General features: G+C 45.1%; 1 protein-coding gene and 1 long non-coding RNA gene across 2 annotated transcripts in view; one reads left to right on the forward strand and one right to left on the reverse strand.

Annotated features, from left to right (window-relative positions):
• The window catches only part of LOC122465204, a 74,435-nt gene extending 73,607 nt beyond the window's left edge, over nucleotides 1–828 (forward strand). The window contains exon 3 of the long non-coding RNA XR_006289872.1: nucleotides 693–828. This is a non-coding gene — a long non-coding RNA (uncharacterized LOC122465204). The remainder of the gene's footprint in view (nucleotides 1–692) is intronic.
• LOC102930437 (3-hydroxyanthranilate 3,4-dioxygenase) overlaps nucleotides 1–20,801 on the reverse strand; it is a 52,977-nt gene that overhangs the window by 29,397 nt on the left and 2,779 nt on the right. The window contains exons 2-4 of the mRNA XM_007066077.3: nucleotides 19,986–20,064; nucleotides 3,898–3,981; nucleotides 2,855–2,961 (exon numbers count right to left, since the gene is read on the reverse strand). Coding sequence (XP_007066139.2) covers nucleotides 2,855–2,961; nucleotides 3,898–3,981; nucleotides 19,986–20,064 — 270 coding nt within the window. The remainder of the gene's footprint in view (nucleotides 1–2,854; nucleotides 2,962–3,897; nucleotides 3,982–19,985; nucleotides 20,065–20,801) is intronic.

Here is a 20,801-nt window from a genome sequence, read left to right on the forward strand (position 1 = left end):
TCAGGCTGCTTAGGTTCTTTGGGTGTTTCTTGTGGGAATGAGTGAGGCTGCCATATTTGAAGGCCCCTGTTTGAAGAGAATTAAGTTAACGCAAACTAGGAACCTTTCAGTTCACACCCACAGCAGCCACTTGGGGGAGTTACAGAGCACCACTTTGGTGTACGCTGCTATTCACACCCCTGTAGTCCGAGCTATGAGGCAGGGTAGACAAACCCTTTATTGATAGTGCTGCGCCTAATAATCTTAACAGGGATTTAGAAATAGCCTGGGGGGTTGGCCACTTTGAATTTCTAGCTTTGCTTGAATGTTTTTCTTTGCCTGGACACTTTTAATTTATATAAAAATAATATATAATATGTGAAAAATTCAGTGTTACGATTAAACTTAATTCCAGTGCAGCCTCAAAAGTGGGATATGGTGCCTGGGAATATTAGAATAGTGAAAGTGAGATCCATGTTAGATGCATCAAATACTGGACTGTAAGTTCCTACTCTTAATTTCTGTCATTGGTTGGCAGCGACAACGACCACTTTCTTATCATTAAGATTTTGCTGATTACCCATACAGGCACTAAACATGCAATCTGCATTATTTGTTAGAGTAGCTATTTACTGAAAAGTGTACTTGAATACAATTTAGTTTGTCAATTGCAAACAAGATGTTGTTTTTTAATTCCTTTAATTTCTCCACAGGTTATGAAAGCAAGAATATATCGGTCCATGAATCAACAACTCTACATGAGCTTCTTAGAAACCATATGCCCCCTCTGGCCCAACTTGATCATCATACACATTGTAAGGAGAGTGATCACTTTAGATAAGCTATTACCAGCAGGAGAGTGGGGTGGGGGGAGGTATTTTTTCATGCTTTGTGTGTATAAAAAGATCTTCTACACTTTCCACAGTATGCATCCGATGAAGTGAGCTGTAGCTCACGAAAGCTTATGCTCAAATAAATTGGTTAGTCTCTAAGGTGCCACAAGTACTCCTTTTCTTTTTGCGAATACAGACTAACACAGCTGTTACTCTGAAACCTCTCTAACATTTACAGACTACATCTGGGAAGCAGCCGTTTTAACCAGGAAAGGTGATTCTATTTAATGTTGGTGAACAACTTCAGTTTTAAACTACAGATATACAAGGTTTCCTCAAGTATTAGTCTATTGTGTTTCCAGTTCAATGTATCTTTGGTTTCTGGAAATAAACCAAGTGACATTTTTTATAAATGCAGATGACTCTGAGCTGTTTTGAAAGGAAGATACAGTGCTGTAGCTGAACAGTGTTTCAAGTATATTGGGTGTGCCTGGAACTCAGAATCCATTCAGGTGACTTTCTGAAAGGTGCTATTCTCAGTTCTTTTTTCATTCTCTAGACTTCCCAGTTGAACACATTTAGTCCTCTAGCTCAGAATATCTACTATAGGGAGTTCTTTTGGCTACTGTGACATGCCCCAATAGAAAGATCACAGCTGTTCAATGTCATGTTTTCCTGAATGTAGCTAATGAAAAAACTGGTAACTCTGTTACTGCTATTGTTTAAGCCTTCTGTAAATCACATGAATAGCCAAAAACTCAGCTTGGTCAGTCTTCAGGGGCAGCAGGTTTGTGTAATTTTTGGTGGTGCCCAAGTCGTAGTGGTCCCCCCCCCCAACACACACCTGCCTAAGGCGCTGGGAGGGAGTTTGGGTGCAGGCTCTGGGCTGGGGCAGGAGGTTGGGGTGTGTGTGGGGGGTGAGGGGTACAGTGCTTACCTTGGGCAGCTCTTGTAAGTGACCCGCACCCCCCTCTGGCAGTGGCTTCTAGGTTGGGGGACTGGGGGGCTCCCTGCGCCGCTGTCCGCAGGCACCGCCCCCGCAGCTCCCATTGGCCGCAGTTCCAATGGCAGAATCTGTGCTAGGGGCAGGGGCAGCACGCGGAGACACCCCCCACAGGGGCTGCAGGGACATGCTGGCGGCTTCCTAGAGTAGCGCGCCGTGCGGAGTGAGGGCGGGCAGGAAGCTGCTTTAGCACCGCTGCGCTGCCGGTGGTGGCGGCGCGGGCCCCCGAGCCCTTGTAAATCACCCCGGGGGCCAGGAGATGCTCCGGGGGAGGCACACAGGGGCGGCAGGCGGGGCCAGGGAAGAGACCCAGCCCCGAACATTGGTGGAGCCGGGCCCCGTGCTCTGAATATTCTTGGAGCACAGCACCATGGGCCCATACAACTCGCCACCCGTCAGTCTTATACAGACAGTAACAGCAATCCCCTCCTAAATTGGCCCAAGTCACTGCTGTGACTTGCATTGTTAAACACTTAACAAATTCAGCAGAGCTAAAGACCAAAGCTTGATCCTGTTCCCAGTGAAGTCAACAGTAAAATTCCTATTGATTTCAATGGAAGCGTGAGCAAACTGAAAAACACAGAGCCATTCTGAACCACCGTTGATTTAGAGACTTTTGTCTAGTAGTTAGAGGTGTAGACATACGTTCTGTTCCTGACTCTGCCGCTCAGAAATTGTGTAAATTTCGCCAAGTCTCCGCTATCTCTCTATCTTTTGGTTTTTAAATGAAATTAACGATACAGTGTGCCAATAATCTTGTAAACCTTGCTTGTTTCATGGTTTTAAAGTATTCTGAGATCCTTAGATGAAAGTTAATATGTAAGTGCAAACATATGACAGATCTGTATAAAACATTTCAATGAGGAACACATTAGCTAACCCATTTTCTAAATTGTGTGTGTAATAAATACATGAAATTTCCATTTATAATTTACCAGGAAAGAAATAGAATACAATATTGTAGTGAAACAATAACTGATTCTCATATTTGAAGTTTAACAGATTAGCTCTATGTCCAAAGTAGAAAACTACATTTCACCTGAGTCCATCTGTTTCTGTGTTTAGCCTTTTCCTCTCGATCACGAGTCCCACAGTATTTGCATACCTCTGAGGAGAATGTGGTATCCTGGCAGGTAGGAGAAACATCTGCCCAGACAAAGATATTGGAAACAATAAATATAACAGTGTCATGTAGGTTTCTTTTCTTTTTCGCAGGCCTTTGTTCACCCTCCCACTTTTCCTCTATTCCTGTTGATATGATGTTTCTTGGCAACTGAGCGCACGTTGATACCAGCAGCAAAACAGATGCTGTTGCTAGCTTTCTCAGGCTGGTGTCTTGTTAATGACAAGCTTTCATTCAGCAGCGGGCACTGCCTTCTCAGATATTGAGCTGCTCTCTTGCCAGCTGTATCATTCATGGCTGTTAGACAATCAAAATGAAGAACCAACCGGTCACCCTACCTGAGATCTAGAAAGTTACTATACTTTCTGAGCAGTGGTAAGTAAAATTAAAGGAAAGCTTGTTGTTAGCACAACAGGATTCCTAAATTAGTCCTCCATGACTATTTCTCCAACATGACAAGTGCTTGTCATTGACTGACAGGGCATGTGGTTCTCTCCAGACCCAACAGACTAATAGGACGTACTTGATCTGAGAGAAAGAAGACAAACTGTGTGTGGGTCTGTGACTGCAGTTTGGAAATAAACTTGTTTTCCAGCAGCTACCTGCCTAAGTAGGCTAGTACTATGGTTAAACCCGGAGACTTTGTAAATAAATGAACAAGGATTTGCCCCAATGTCCTTGGACAAAATGTTCCCTCCTCCACACTATTTGCAGTGTTGTGTCTGGCTGCCATTTTATATCCCAGTTGTTGCTGCTTTTCACTGAAATTTTACGCGCAATTTATAGTTTGTGTAGTGGTTTGGTACCTTTTAGAATGGAATTTATTATATTGAATTCAAAATATTATTAATCATGACCTGATCATTATTTTATGGAATGCAGTGGAAGGATGATTTGAAATAATTGTTATGAGAGTCATTTAACACATGCAATAATGACAAGAACAAACCCCAGTTTACCTCCCCTTCTCTGATGTGGATATCTCTGTGGTTTCCATTTTCAATTATCTTCAAGCACATGTCTCCTTCCACTTGGTAAAATAACTGATGTGTAGAAAAAAAGACATTAAGGCATGTGAGTTTACTAACAAGGCTCTATCCTGCAATCCTTTGATCCCTAAGCCCTTAAGGATGTCTTGACAAGAGGGGCGGGGCTAACTCAGGGAGAACAGAGGTTTAAAAAGCCAGCTCCTAAGCAACCAGAGGAGGTAGCAATCAGGGGAATTTTGTGAGAGAGTGTAGATAGGGAGCATGAGAGCCAGAAACACCTAACAAATATACTCCAGACTTAGACCAATAGCTCACCCCCCCCCCCCCCGCCCCCAAACAAAGAACAAATAATTCCCACCTTCAAAGAGTACCAATATTGCAGGCAGAATTCCATCAGCAGGGTGGGGGACTACCCGCTTTATTGCACTGAATGCAGCATGTATGAGCACCTGCTTTGTGGAGGAGAGGGATGTGTGTGCATTTGATGCAAGCAACTCATGCCCCTCAGGGTCTCAGTACAGTCTCCGGAGGACGGAGTGGCTGAACTAGAAGAGCTAAGGGAGGCACAGAGATATATAGCTGAGACACAGTAGAGCGGTCCCATTCTGAGTCTTGACCAGCTGTGTGCTGTGGAGGAGGATTAAAGTCTTGGGGAAGGAGACATCAAGCTGGAGAGGAAGGAAACGATCCCATAGTTGGGACCCTCCTTCCAGATGATGTCATGGTATCCTCTTGCACAGACCCCAGTTATTAGGAAGAGACAGGTAATAGTAATGAGGGATTGGATTATTAGAAATATAGATAGTTGGGTTTGTGATGAGTAGGAGAACCACGTGGTGAACTGCCTGCCAGGTGCGTAGGTTATGCATCTAGATAGACCAGTGGTCACCAACCTGTCGATCCTGGAGACTCTCCCCGCTGATTGCAATCTCCAGCCACAGCAGCGCAGCAGGGCTGCCTGACTCTAAGGCAAGCTCCCTGCCTGCCGCGGCCCCATGCCACTCCCAGAAGCAGCCAGCATGCCCGCAGCAGCCCCGCCGGGGAGGAGGGGCAAGAGTCTCCACACCCTGCTCCTGCCTGCAAGCACCACCCCCACAGCTCCCAGGAACAGGGGCAGTACCTGCAGAGAGGGGCAGCATGCGGAGCCACGTGCCTCCCCCAGGGGCCACAGAGACATGTTGGCCCCTTCCGGGAGCAGCATGGCCACATGGTGCACTACTGGCTGGCAGGGTGCGGGGATGGCCTGGAGTGAGTGAAGCGGGGCCTCAGAGAAGGCGCGGGGTAGATCCTGGGTTGCCCTTAAATTCAAAAAGTGATCTTGGGCATAAAAAAAGGTTGGAGACCACTGAGATAGACTTACATGTAGTGCTGGGGAGGAGCTGGTGGTTGTGGTACATGTAGGTACCAGTGACATAGAGAAAGGTAGGAGAGAAATCCTGGCGGCCAAATTTAGGCTGCTAGGCAAGAGATTAAAGTTCAGGACCTCCATGGTACCATTCTCTGAAATGCTTCCAGTTCCAAGTAAAAGGCCACTTAGACAGGACAGGCAGAACTGCAGGATCTCAATGCATGGATGAGATAATGGTGTTTGGAGGAGGAATTTTGATTACTAGGAATTGGGAAACTTTTGGGAAAGGAGGAGCCTATATAGGAAGGATAGGCTCCACCTAAATCAAAATGGAACCAGGTTGCTGGCATGTCAAATTAAAATAGTTGTAGGGGGATTTTTAAACTAAGGGTTGTGGGAAAGCTGACAGGTGCAGAGGAGCACGTGGTTTGGACAGAGACATCCTTTGGGGGAAGATTTATTAATGGTGATACTCTATATCCCAGAGAAGGGGAAAGGACAGAATTTGATAAAAGACAGGTAGGTACTCAAAAGAAACAGTCAAACAAAAAAGAATCCCATTCAATTACACCACATGAAGGCAGATAACCCAATTTTGACAAATTTTATAAGTGCTAAAACGGGTGAACTTGAGTGCCTGGTATTAGATGAGGATATTGATATAATTGGCATTACAGAAATGTGGTGAAACCGTGACAGTGAAAGGGACATGGTTATACCAGGGTACAAAATATATAGCAATGACAGAGTAGGTTGTGCTGGTGGGAGGAGTGGCACTATATGTGAAAGAAAGGGCACAGAGTCAAATATAGTAAACATTTTAAATGAATCAAACTATACCATAGAATCTGCATGGCTAGAAATTCCATGCTTGAATAAGAGTATAGCAGTATGAATGTATTACCGATCACCTGACCACAATGGTGATGGTGATTGTGAAATGTTCAGAGAGATTAGAGAGGCTACGAAAACAGAAAACCCAATAATAAAGGGGGATTTCAACTATCCCCATATTGACTGGGGAGATGTCATCTCAGAGATTAAATTTCTAGACACTATTAATGACTGCTTCTTGGAGCAGCTAGTCAGGGAACCCACTACGGGAGAGACAGTTCTTGATTTAGTTCTAGGTGGAGCACAGAATCTGGTCTAAGAGGTGAGTATAGCTGAACTGCTCAGTAATAGTGACTATAATGTAATTAAATTGAACATCCTTGTAAGAGAAAAAATGCCAAAGAAATGCCAAAGAAACCCACCACAGTAGCATTTAACTTCAAAAAGGGCAACTACACAAAAATTAGGATGATAGTTAAATGGAAATTAAAAGAAAGAGTCACAAGAGTGAAATGCCTGCAAGCTGCTTGGAAAGTATTTTAAAACATCATAATAGAGGCTCAAACTAACCATAACCCAAATAAATAAAAAAACAGTAAGAGGATCAAAAAAAAATGCCACCATGGCTAAACAACAGAGTAAAAGATGTGGTTAGAGGCAAAAGGACATTCTTTAAAAATTGGAAGTCAAATCCTACTGAGGAAAATAGAAAAGAGCATAAACTCTGGCAAGAAAATTGAAAAGTATAATGAGGTGGGCCAAAAAAAGAATTGAAGAGCAACTAGCAAAATACACAATAACAAACAGCAATTTTTTAAGTACATCAGAAGTACGAAGCCTGCCAAACAATCAGTGGGGCCACTGGATAATCAAGCTGCCAAAGGAGCACTCAAGGAATACAAGGCCATTGCGGAAAAGCTAAATGAATTCTTTGCTTCGGTCTTCACTGCAGAGAATGTGAGGGAAATTCCCACACCTGAGCCATTCTTTTTAGGTGACAAATCTGGGGAACTGTCCCAGACTGAGGTGTCACTAAAGGAGGTTTTGGAACAAACTGATAAAATTAAACAGTAACTTTACTTCTCTCACTGAGCCCACCCCCTGACTTAACCAACAGTCCCTCCCCGCAACTGTAACTGCTTCCATATGGCTTACATTTGCCCTCAGACTCACAAACCAGATAGCTATCTAAATGGATACAATTGCTGGTGCTGTTAATTTTACTGATAATACCTGCCCTGCCCTGGCCAGAGCCATGGGGAGGAAGGGCTAAGCTCTTAGCCCCCCCACCCCACCCCAGCTGAGGCCACAGAGGGGCTGAGAGCAGTGAGTGGGGGCATGGCCTTGACCAGAAGAGGCAGGGCAGGGGGCTAGCCTCCCCAGGGGGAAGCTTCTGAATTGTTCACCTAGCCATGGTCTGAATCCCTTTATTGTCCTTGTATTCCATTTAACCTCCCCCCCTGTCATTTTTCTTTGGTCTGGTGTCAGTGAGTGATTGTCTAAAATGCCACGATTGCCTTCACTCACAAGGCCGATGGCTCATTCTACAGCGTAAAGTGACTCGAGGGGAAGATTGCTCTATAACGCATCCCTTCAAAGAGAGAGATCTTTTGGGGGGGTTTTAAGACTGACCATGACTATCACAAAGCCCTGTTCATTGGCCATGCTGGTAATTGAATAGTAATTTCCGAAGTGCTCTCTTTGGTAGCCATATTTTGCTGATAGCTGCTGCTCAGGGTGCTGCTGCAGAACATTACCATGGAAACATAGACTAGGAAGACGGAAAGGGCTACGGTCCGCTAATGTCCAGCGCCAGGAATCACTCAGCCATTAGGAAGAGAGGATGTAACTGTGCCTAACTCCCAACTTTAGTGCTGCGACTAAAAATAAAAAACTCAAAGTGTCCTGACTGTAAAATTCCACCCTGATCGCAAAGTTGTTCTGTTTATATCTCTATGGGTGAATTTCACCCTTGTGCAGAGGTACGGTTGCCAACTTTCTAATTGCACAAAACCAAACATCCTTGCCATGCCCCTGCTATGCCCCTTTCCCGAGGTCCCGCCCCTCCTCTGAAGCCCCACCCCCCACTCATCCAGCCCCCGCCCTCTGTCGCTCACTCTCCCCCACCCTCACTCATTTTAACTGGGCTGGGTTAGGGGTTGGAGTGTGGGAGGGGGTGAGGGCTCCAGCTGGGGGTGCTGGCTCTGGGATGGGGCCAGAAATTAGGGATTCAGGGTGTGGGAGGGGGCTCTGGGCTGGGGCAGGGAGTTGGGGAGTGCAAGGGGGTGGGGCTCCAGCTGGAGGTGCAGGCTCTGGAGTAGGACTGGGAATGAGGGTTGTGGGGTGGAGGATGGGGCTGGGGCCAAGGGGTTGGGAGTGTGGGAGTGGGCTCAGGGCTGGGCGTTGAGGTGCGGGAGGGGGTGGGGGCTCCAGAAGGGAGTTTGGATGTGGGAGGGGGCTCAGGGCTGGGGTTGGGGTGCGGGAGGGGGTGCGGGGTGTGGGCTCTGGGAGGGAGTTTGGGTGTGGGAGGGGGCTCCGGGCTGGGGTAGGGGGTTCAGGTGTGGGAGGGGGAGTGGGGTATGAGCTCTGGGAGGGAGTTAGGGTGCTGGAGGGTGTTCCGACCTGGGGCAGGGAGTTTGGGTAGTGGGTTACAGCCAGGCAGTGCTTAACTCAGGCGGCTCCTGGTCGGTGGCGCAGTGGGGCTAAGTGGCTCTGCGCTGCTCCCAGAAGCAGCCAGCATATCCAGCTCCTAGGTGGAGGCGCAGATAGGTGGCTCTGCACAGTGCGTGCTGCCCGAGCCTGCAGGCGCCACCCCCACAGCTTCCATTGACAGCGGTTCCCAGCCAATGGGAGCTGCAGAGTCGGCGCTGGGGGCGGGGGCAGCACCTGGAGCTTCCCTGATTGCCCCTGCACCTTGGGGCCGGACATACCGGCCGCTTCTGGGGAGCTACACAGAGCCAGGGCAGGCAGAGAGTTTGCCTTAGTCCTGCTGTGCAGCCAACTGGTCTTTTAGTGTCCGAGTCAGCAGTCCTGACCAGAGCCGCCAGGGTCCCTTTTCGACTGGGCGTTCCGGTCAAAAACCAGATGCCTGGCACCCTATGCAGAGGGCCAGCTCAAGGCCTATGCACCTCTTCAGCCCTATTCTCTGGGTGCACAGGGCTTGTGCTGGCCTTCTGCACAGGGCTGCATTTCACCCTGTTGAGATCAGGAGTAATCATGGAATCTTTCCTGTATTGAATGTTTTTTGATTGCTTGTGATCCTGCCCCCATTCAAGTCAATGGAAAAAAAGCCCATTGAATTCTATGGTACAGGTCCCTAATGGAATACCTAGGAACCTTAATTCTGAATTTATTGCTGTGTTGTTAAGATTTGTTTTGCAAATAGTGGGGTGTGGTGGTGGTGTGGGTTTCTTTGGTTTTTTCATTATACTCAATTCAAGGATTTCTTGCGTCTCTATTATAACAACGCGTTTCACAGCAAGTTGGGGGTTTATTCTTTGAAATGGTTTTCAGGAAAATGTCTTTTTAAAGAAAAAAAATGAACTTTTCATTCACCTAAAAATCATTTGATATTTTGACTGGTTTCAGAGTAGCAGCCGTGTTCGTCTGTATCCGCAAAAAGAAAAGGAGTATTTGTGGTACCTTAGAGAAATTTGTTAGTCTCTAAGGTGCCACAAGTACTCCTTTTCTTTTTTTGATATTTTGAGGAGCACGTGGCAGTAATTAGCCAGTTCATTACTGTGCTAATTATATCTTCTGAACTTTATCAAGATAACTGTCCTCTGTTTAATGGCTCATTGAGTTACAGCCCAGGACCCTTCCATTTCAAGAGCCATAAGAATAGCTAGTAATAAATATAGGACTACTGTCCTTTGCTGAAACACTGTCATCCATCTGCTGGTAGAACCTCTCCATACTTTGGGGCAAATCCAACCCTTCCTACACAGCCACAGAAAATCCTTTGGCCGTGGAAGCAGTCTGGTTCCAGCAGGTGGGCGTGGTTGCATTGAGCATGCGGATGCTTAGAGCATCTGTTCAGTGCCCAGCCTTGGAACATAGCATCTGCCCCTTTGTCTGTTTCGAGAGAGACTCCGATGTCCAGTCTTAGGAACATGCGGGAGACAAAGGAAATCAGGCTATTGTGTTTAATGTGTAGGCTTTTCTTTTCATTTTTTATTAATTATATCGTGTCCCCCAAACTGCTATGAGCCCTAGACAGAGCCCTACTCCAAAGAGCCTATGGTCTAGAACGTACAGGCAAGAGAAGAGAAGGAAAACAAGGGTAGGCTTGGGTTGTTTAAAGTCTTCTAATTTTTGTACTCTTATTTAATTTGGTTTTTGGTAGTCTCCCAAAGTTTACACATCTTCTTCCCCAACCCTTCTCCCTATGTTTTTTATTTGAGCCCTTTCTTATTTACTATCTGACACTCTCCCATTCCTGTTATTGTAAAACTTCCCTGCTTTCTTATTAATCCTTACCTATTACCTCCCCCCTCGCAGCCACCCTCCCAGAGTTATCATGAATTCAGAAGTGGCCCTTGACCTTAACCAGATGGCTTTATATTGCAGAAGTGTTGAATACCCAATGTCTCTGTTGAGAGCTGCAGGTGCAAGGCATTTCTGAAAATTAATCAATAACCCCTTGAGACTGGCAGTTTGGTTTTGACCTAGTTCCCTTGCGCTTTCTGGAGTATCCAAAACTCACCTCCTATCCTTTACTCTGCTCCACCCTCATCCATTGCGGTCCAAAGGTAGGTGATATCACCAGTTATTAAAGTCATTAGAGAACAACGAAGAGCAGCACTGTTGATACTGAGCCACTGTTGAGGCTGTGACGGATGCCTGCTGCCACTGCAGTCCTGCTCAGCTGCACGATCTCTCACCTCATGGGTACAAGGGTTTGACTGGCTCTTCCAAAGGAAATAGGTGGCACTTCAGTTCCAAAAAGGAGGGGGGCTGAGGCTTTGCGGAGAGCCTACTGCTCTGTGCAGTGCTGCTGCTTTTTTTTTTGGCTGGGCCCTGTTTCACTGGGGGAGGCAAGTGAGAGAGTTTGTCATCCTCACTGTCACCTTGGGGCCCAGCCCCAGAAAGAGTGCACCCAAGTAGTGATATAGAATGAAGCAGGTAGCAGAGATTCAGAATTCCGCATCGCTGATTTGAGCGTGAAAATTAACTGAGTAGGACCTGAGTGCCTTGGGTCCTGCCAGATTAGAAATTGGGGCTGCTCAGCACCATGCAGGATTGGGCCCTGAACTGGCATGTACTATGTGTCAGATTATCAAGAACTAAATGAATTTGCAGAGCAAATCACATTCTGATGTGGGAGTAGAGTTTGGGTACTGTCCAGGCTTCACAGGTGACTGATCAATATACATGAGCACAGAATAACATAATTTTCTCTCCCTTTCTCATCCCAAGGTTTTCAACCATCAGAAATCTGGAAAAGCAACTGGATGAGAAAGGGAGAGAAAATTATGTTTTTCTTTGCTCATGTGCATCAATCACCTGTGAAACCTGGACACTAGCCAAGCCTTATCCCACCAATCTTAGGCGGTGAAACTATTTCTGAAGATGAAGGCTGTTTCTGATGTGAATGGAACTTCTCTCCCACTGATTGCAAGAGGAGCTTTGTTTCCTCTCATTTAAAAACAAACAACCCATTATTTAAAGTATTTTCACAGCTAGATAGATCAGGTGTTAAAATATTACAAGTTACCAACAGGCCTTTTTCTACTTTGCTGACTAAACTGTCTGCATAACAAACAAAACACACACAATGTAGTAATAAAAATCTGAAGCCAGTGACAAACTGTTTCTGATTATCATTAACTATCCATTCATAGTCAAGCTTCACAATGAGCATAGTCTTCATCTCCCACTGACTTCACTGAAACAAACCAGTCCCTTCACTTTTCACATGCCACATCTCATTCCAGAGTGGAATTTTTTTCTAGGAACTCTGGAAAATATCACAGGAGGAGGAATTTAAAAGATACGATGCTGCATCTTTGCTCCCATTCAGGCAGCACAAAGCAGCCAGGATGCCTGTAAATCCAGTCCCTGAAGATGCCCCACGAACAGGGAAGTCTGTGGGGTGTGTAGAGCTGTCTCAACTCCTATGCAACCCCTCACCCAACCTCACCTTCAGTGTAGGGGGAAATGTCCAGGAGAAAAGGATGTGGCCAGGGTGCCCCTGAAGCTGGCTGATCCCTAGCTCCAAGTATGGCCCCTTGTAGCCATGGATAGCTGGGTATAAGGCCAGGTCTACACTAGAAGCTTTTGTAACTATAGCAATGTTAACTAAAAGTGGGATGGATTTGTTTATTTTGGGTGACATTTCTGTGCAGGCAAAAGCCCTAGTGTAGATGCAGTTGTACTGGCACATAGGCCATGTCTAAATTAGAAGTCTAGTGCCCCCTCTCCACACTGTTACCTTCTTTAATGCCAATCTGCTTACAGGTTTTGATAGACAGGTCTGGGTTCTTCTGGATCCCACTACCCACTCAGCAGGGTGTATCTTTTTTATTTTACCTTCTGAAATTTATTTGGCGGTGCCACCACCCCACTCGCTCCTTCCTGGCAGGGTCACCAGGGCTGCTTGGGAGGAAAATTCTAACCACAGGGTAACCCCCCCTTCTTTGCCAGATAGTTGGAGGCTCCCAAGAAATAACACAAATACATACAATGTAGTCAACCCAGTAATTATATTAAACAGGAGACAAATATAACATAATAGGGTTAAACACTATTCTTAGGATCACCGGTGCCCAGGCCGATAATACCCGTGACTTTCCCCAGTCATGGGACCTGATGTAGCGAATGTAAGATTAGTGTCCTGTTGGTACATGTACTTTGCTGAGGCCCTTGATGACCTATGACCACAATATCTTCTCTGCAGTGGTTTAGCAGTGTGGCTGACTGGATTCAGTACAGCCCAAAGGACTCACAAATGGGAGGAGGTGGTAAGTCCCTCCACAGGTTTAATATGCAGCAGGTTATAAAATCCCCAAACCCTTACTCCCTGGCTTGAGGACACAGTTCAGGGAGTAGGGGGTCCCCAAAACAATTTCCCTGACTAACTAAAAGATGGTGCACTCACAAACTCCATGAATGATCCTCGGTCACTGCAGAGAGGCTGCTCTCTGCTGGCAGGGATCATCTTCAGGCAGGAGTCAGGCTGCTTTTGGTCCCAGATTTCCCCTCCCCACAAACGGGTGCAGGCCTTAAGGTGCAGATTACACAACTATACTAAAATCCAAACTGTAGTCTCCTAGCCCAACATCCAGACACACTCACAGCAGGCAGCAGCCCTGAACTAGCAGACTGAACAGAGCTGACCATGTGGTGACTGGTCTCACCTAGGGAGCTGGGGGCTAACTCAGCCTGGCTGGGGAAGTTTACCAGCAAAAAGATTCTACAAACTGGGAGTCATCAGTGGAGAAGAAAAAGCCCAGCTGAGGGATCTGTTGTCAGGTCCCTAGAGGCCAGTTCTCAGGGGGAACCCTGCATGCAGGCCTGGGACTCACCAGGTCCCCACACAACCAGTCCTGCCCTTGCCCTGGCTGGCTCCAGACTGTCTCAAAAAATGGCTTCTCCCCTTTTCTGAGCTCCCTGGGAAGGGCATCTCACTCCCTATTAGTTGCTGGACAGACTCTGAGTCTGCCTTGGCTCCCCCTCCCTACCAGGGACAGTGTGCCTCTCCCTGAGCTGCCAGCAGACAGCGTCCCAGGAACCTAGGTAATCTCCTTGGGGGTTACAGAAGGTTATAGCTATATCAGCAAAACTTTTCAGTGTAGGTTAAGTCCAAGTTAGAGTAGCCCTAAGTCTACTCTAGTGCTAGTCCTGAACTTGCCCAGACTTGTGGATTGTGGTCATTCTGGTCCTGTGCCAAGTGCGGCTGGGTTTGATCAAAGTTATAAAGATTTCCAAAATTTCCTTGTCCTTCTCTTGGGAGTGAGTGTGGTTTTGAGGTCAATGGAACTGCATATGAGTAAGTGTTTGCAGGATGAAGCCCCTACTCTCTTTGCTTCTGCGGAGAGAGATCAAAGGGAACTTGATATTAGAGAAAATATGAGTATGCTGTCGTGGTGGGCTCAAGCCACACAGTTTAGAGCCAAATTTGTCTAAAGTCTGAGTGGTAGCTCAGGCCTATCTCTGATAAACTGGGTATTTTAACTCCAGTGTCTATAAAAATAATCGGAGGGGGAACAGAATACAAGATGAGGGATGCTTCTGAGTGTGGTTGAGGATGATGCAACAACAAGTAATGGCCTGAAGCTAAGAGTATCAGTTCCAAGAACTGGAGCATGCTCACAAACCCTGATATGCTGGTGAATCCCTTGGGGGATGTGACCAGCAGGCTGAGAAGCACTGGGCTAGAGAAGCACAGAAGATCCTTTCTGATATTGTCAACTAATTGTGTATGAGTATGTAGTTCTGTAGATAGAACAATGAACTTAACAGATTTAAACTGTTCTAAAATTAACTTCCCTCCCAAAACAAACATGTCTGCCTGGAATTTCCTCCAACCCGGTAAGTGTCAGTGTCTGAAGTTTTCAAATCACTGAGACATTAAATCCTTATAACCAGAGTGGCTTATAATAGGCTGCCATCATAAATTATTTTTAAATATACAATAGTGCTGTTAAACCGGCATTAAGATTGTGAGCCCAGCTTTTAAACATGAGCTCCTTAATAGGATATGCACATTCTGGGCCTCAACTTGTCACTTGTTTGCGTAAATGAGCATTTTCCTCCCCCTGAGTTCAGAGGTGAGCATCTACATATGGCATTTAGATGTCCTATTAAATAGCCCACGTTAAAATGTGTTTGTATTTATTGTATATCAAGGCTGAGGTTCATAATCATCTGATTCACTGCAATAAAAGTTTAAAACATAAGTCTCTTTAGGAAAAGCTAGTTTAATATTGACTAAGTGGAAGAACATGAAGGCTATATCTACACTTGGAGCCGATTCCCAATTTGAGTAGACATACTTGTGCTAGTTTGATAACAGCTAGCATGCTGTAGCCATGGCAGCACACGCAGTGGCCATAGGCACATGGGCTAGCTGTGCTGAGTACATACCCACCTGGATCCCGTGGGTACATACTCCTGGTGGCTAGCCTGTGCTGCCACTTGCCACTGCTCAGGCTACTGTGGCTACACTACTCATTTTTGTTGGCTAGCTCAATGAGAGCTAGTTGCGAGTATAACTACTCTTGGGAATCACACCCCCAGCTCAAGTGTAGATATAGTCTAAAACAATATTTAATAGGCAGCTGCTGTAAAAGAAATTTGATTGCTTTTTACCTGTGTTGTCATAATATGTGTACAGTTAGGGAAGGAAAAAATATTTGCTATTTTCCAAGGAACTTCATGTTAATTATCATAGGAACTTTTCCACGTAACCAATCTTGTAACTTGAAAAGTGCATTCAGTGCAAAGAGATGGGATTCAGCATTAAGACTGGAAAGGTTTGAGACAGAGAGCAGTTCATGCATGAAAAGGCTAAACTTCATACTGCTTTTCTCAGCTTTATTTATTGTCCTCTTGAATTTCCTGGCTGAAATTAATTAATTCCTGTCATTTCTATTTCAGCAATTTGTAAAAGCCAAGTCCATCATATGCAGCTTGAGAATACAGACAGATGGGTACAAAGACGGGAAAGATAGGCTTAGAGTGACAACTAGTGTTCAATTTTATTTCTTTCTTTCCAGCTTAATAGAAAAAACAGAAAACAAGAGACAAAGTAGGTGAGGTAGTATCTTTTATTGGACCATCTTCTCTTAGTGAGAGAGACAAGATTATGAACTTACACAGAGCTCTTCAGGGCTGGGAAACTTACTTAGGGTATATCCACACTACAAAATTATGTCAACCTAAGTTATGTTGACATACGTCCACTTCAGTAATTAAATTGCTTTTGCATGTCCACACTACGCTCCTTGTGTTGGCATTGCGCATCCTCACCAGGAGCACTTGCAACAATTGAACTGTCAGTGTGGGGCATAGTGGGATGGCTTCAGAAAGCCAGCAACAGTCAATGTGAGCAATGCAGGGTTTACACTGACACTGCATCAGACAAAATATATCGACCTAAGCACTACACCTCTCACGGAGTTGGATTTATTAAGTCAGCGTAGGGTGAGTTACATCAGCAGGAGTGACATTTTAGTGTAGATGCTGTGGCAAGTTGCCAGCACTACTATGATGGGTCTCACGCTTTCTCTTCTTGGGGTGACATTCAGGGCACAGTTTCTTGCCCCTGAACTGGGGTATTAACTGCCCCACTAGTGTCCTAGACTAGTGGAGAGGGAGGGACCTGGGCCCACCCTCTACTCTGGGTCCCAGCCCAGGGGCCCTAGCGATAGCAGTAAACCACTTGAACTAGCGGTTCCTTCCCCAGGCTACTTCCCTCTCCTGCCCTTCAGCTTATGGGGCTTCCTGCCCTCCCTCTGCACAAACCAGGTGTCCCTTTACCTAGGGTCTTGGTCTTCTTAGCCCACCACAGCACTTCTCCAAACTCTCCTCTGCTTCCCTCCAAACTGCTCTCTGCTCCAACACCAATCCACTCTGCTTCAACTCCTCCAAACTGCTCTCTGCTCCAACACCAATCCACTCTGCTTCAACTCCTCCTCTTGTCTGATTGAAGCAGGGGGGCTTTATCAGGTGACTAGCTTCAGGTGCTCTAAGTGGCTTCAGGTGCTCTAATTGGCTTTAGGTGCTTTAATTAATCTACAGCAAACTTTCTTCCCTCTACCGGGAATAAGAGTCCCTTCTCACACTCTCCTGCTGCCCTTTGGCCATGCTGTATCACAATACTTAAAGTGAAGTGAGCTGTAGGTCACGAAAGCTTATGCTCAAATAAATTGGTTAGTCTCTAAAGTGCCATAAGTACTCCTTTTCTTTTTGAGAATGCTTAAAGAGTTAGGTCGATGTAAGCTGCCTTGCATCGACCTAACTCTGTGGTGTAGATCAGGGCTCAGAGTGTCACTGCTAAATACAAGGTGAACAAAGTGTTTGGCATAAGTAGATAACACATATTTCAAGGGACCGTTCAAGATAAAGTGACCCATTAATAGCCCTCTAGTCATAGGGAGAAATGCAAGTGGCAGGGGAAAGGCAACTGAAGAGGGGGGTTGTTAGTGGGTTATAGATTGTTTTCATAAGTCATAAATCCAGTGTCTCTGATCTGTCCATGACTTTTAGTGTCTAGCAAAGTTATTAATTTAAGCTCTCAGGGTCATTTTTTGGAAGTGGTGTGCAGGTTTCCTTTGAGGATGAGGACGGATAGGTCAGATACGGAGTGATCGCTTTGTGAAAAGTGTTCACCCACAGGTGATGTGGTGTTTTTGCCTTTTGTCATTTCCTGTGTGAGTTCATTCAAGAGCATAGTGGTTGTCTGGTTTTACCCATATAGCTGTTATTGGGGCATTTCTTGCACTAGATGAGGTATACCACATGTTGTGATAGGCATGAAAGATGTGTTGTGGGTGGTGTTGATCACTGGAGCAGTGGAGATATGTATGCAGGTTTTGCATATGTTTTTCTGGCAGGGTCTGGTGCCGCTTTGAGTTGGTGTGTCCTGGTCTGTGGGGAGCTTGCTTCTCACAGTGAGCTTGGAGAAGTTAAGAACGTAAGAATGGCCATACTGGGTCAGACCAAAGGTCCATCCAGCCCAGTATCCTGTCTGCCGACAGTGGCCAATGCCAGGTGCCCCAGAGGGAGTGAACCTAACAGGTAATGATCTAGTGATCTCTCTCCTGCCATCCATCTCCACCCTCTGACAAACAGAGGCTAGGGACACCATTCCTTACCCATCCTGGCTAATAGCTATTAATGGACTTAACCTCCATGAATTTATCCAGTTCTCTTTTAAACCCTGTTATAGTCCTATTCTTCACAACCTCCTCAGGCAAGGAGTTCCACAGGTTGACTGTGCGCTGAGTGAAGAAGAACTTCCTTTTATTTGTTTTAAACCTGCTACCCATTAATTTCATTTGGTGGCCCCTAGGTTGGGTGGTTGTTTGAAGGCCAGAAGAGGGGGTTCAAGAAAGATTTCTTTCAGGATGGGTTGTAGTTGTTGGATGATACCTCTTATGGGTTCCAGTGTGGGGTGGTAGGTGACAACTAGGTTATGAATTTCCACCACAGCTTCAACAACCACCACCTGTACATTAAACTCTCTTTGGAACACTCCCACACTAGCATCAACTTCCTGGACACCAGGATCAACTTCAGCAACGGAACTCTACAGGCAGCTACATACAAGAAACAAATGGATCACCACACCTACCTTCATAGATCCAGCAACCCCTCCAAACACACCCAGAAATCTGTTATCTAAAGCCAGCACTCAGATACCACAGAATATGCTCCGAGGAGGAAGTCCGGGATATAGACCAGAATACAGTTCAAACCACCATCACCAAACAAGGACACTCCACAAGAAAAGTAGATCGCATCATGGAATGGGCCACTCAAATACCCCAAGAAATCTGCTTCAATACAGAAATATCCCGTCCCCCCCAAGATCGCACACGCCTAGTTGTCACCTATTCGGGTGGTTTGGGGTCATTAATTTTAATTTTGCAACCCCATCACCAGGGGTGCTGGAACAATTTGTATAGTGGGGGTACTGACAGCCATTGAACCAAACTGTAAACACTGTATATGATGGAAACCACTTCAAGCCAGGGGGTGCAGCAGCACCCCCAGCACCCCTAGTTCCAGCGCCTGTGCCCACCACAATAGCTCCAGTGCCAAACCTTAACTCCTTTAGCTTCACCCAACCCTATCAATACTATGTAATAATAATGTAGTATAACATCAGAATAGAGATCGGAGGTTCCTTCAAATGTTTTGTAACCTGACATCCTACAGTTGTGATTACCTCTTTCACCAGGATCTTATCTATTATAGAGAAAAATGCACTCAGTTTTTCCCAGCAATATTTACTTATAAATATATAACAGGTGCTTTTCACCTCAGTTACAATTAAGCTATATTACTATTACAATATAAAATCACCTAAGGTATGATTCTATTAATTGTTTCCATGGTAAGTATATAAACTCCCACAAAGTCTTTTAAAAATGCTAGGCCTAATCCTGTACTGCCTTGTTTTTGTGAAGTCATTTAGGCTGACATTTTCAAATATTCATTATACTATGGGAATTAGGTGGTCAAATTCCATTGAAATGTAATGGGAGTTTTGTATCTAGCTCATTTGTGTTTATTTGAAAATCCCAGGCTTACAGCAGCGCAAATTTGGGTGTAAGATGTTGCCATTTTTATTTGATTTGGTCTATTTGCACTCCACACGTGGGCAAATGGCTACTCAAGGTGCGAAGCATGCCTTCTCTCAGTAGAAAGCATAACCCCATTACATAAATACTAGAGCTGTGCAAAGGATTTCCCGATGTTGAATTTTTTTCATTCTGAATTGGAATGAAAACCAAAAAATTTAAATTCTCCATAAAGGAAAATTGAGGGGGAAATTCTAAATGTTTCTTTTAGATTTTGATATTTTAAAAAGTGTTGTATTGTATTATAATCTAGAATAGAAAATACAGAATGCAAAACAAAACATCATTTAAACATGAAAAACTGAAAAGTTTCATTCAGAAAATATTGCAATGGGACATTTTGACATTGTTGGAACTTTTTTGCATTCTTTTCCTAAACAAAATTCTGGTGAAATTGACCCAATTTCATGAAGTATTTTGATGGAACTGCTAGTTCTGTTCTCTGCCGACCACTGATCAGTTTAATAGAATTAAGCAGGACATTACTAATTTGCAGGTATCACTTATAAATTTCTTAAACTTAGAGATCAATAAAAGCAGTAAAACATAAATGTACTATGTGTTACCTCTTCTCCTTCTTCAATATGATAATCCTTCCTTTGGTTTGGTCCTCCAACAAACATCACATTCAGCTGCTGACAGTGCCTGGAAAAAATATTTTAAAGAGATCAGTAAGAATATCTTGCATTTCTATATTCATCTGAGGATTTAGAAGTATTTTACAGCCAATAACTAATTTATTAAATAGTTTAGGCAATATGGCCCAGTGAATAGGCCCCTGGACTGGAATTCAGGAGACCTGGGTTTTATAACATGCTTTGAGATCTAAAGATGAAAAGTGCTATATGAGAGCTAGGTATTATTATCGTTGCAATATCACCTGATTAGACTAGAAGTTTGTAAGTAAAATGTAATGCTTCACAGCTCGTAAAGTTACTGAAAGCTACTGATGTTAAGAATGTTGGTCCTGAATCCTCTCTCGCTTACACCACTCTTACAATGGTGCCACAGGAATGAGTTCACCAGAGTTGCACCTGATTCTAAAGTGGTGGAAGTGAGAGGGGAATCAGGCCCTCTGTCTAATTCTGCCATGCTTATGAATTCTGATGAGCACTTTTTCTCTCAGCTCTACTACTCTGAATGCCAGAATTAGCCTTCAGGCAGCTCCCTTCAGGCCAGACTGTACCTCCAAGTTCCATGTGCAGAAGGGACCCTCTATGTGTGGATCTCACCCTTCCCCCAGGTCAGCAGCCAGAGGTATTACATTTCCCAGGTAGTATCTTACACCACAGAGAGACTCCTATTGAAGGGGATGCTGGGAATAGAGCTGGGAACAGCTCTGGCTGGGAAGTCCTTGGTAGTCCAGTAGCAGTGGAGTAACA

The sequence above is a fragment of the Chelonia mydas genome, chromosome 3 (genome assembly GCF_015237465.2).
Source record: "Chelonia mydas isolate rCheMyd1 chromosome 3, rCheMyd1.pri.v2, whole genome shotgun sequence".
Classification (NCBI taxonomy): Eukaryota; Metazoa; Chordata; order Testudines; family Cheloniidae; genus Chelonia; species Chelonia mydas.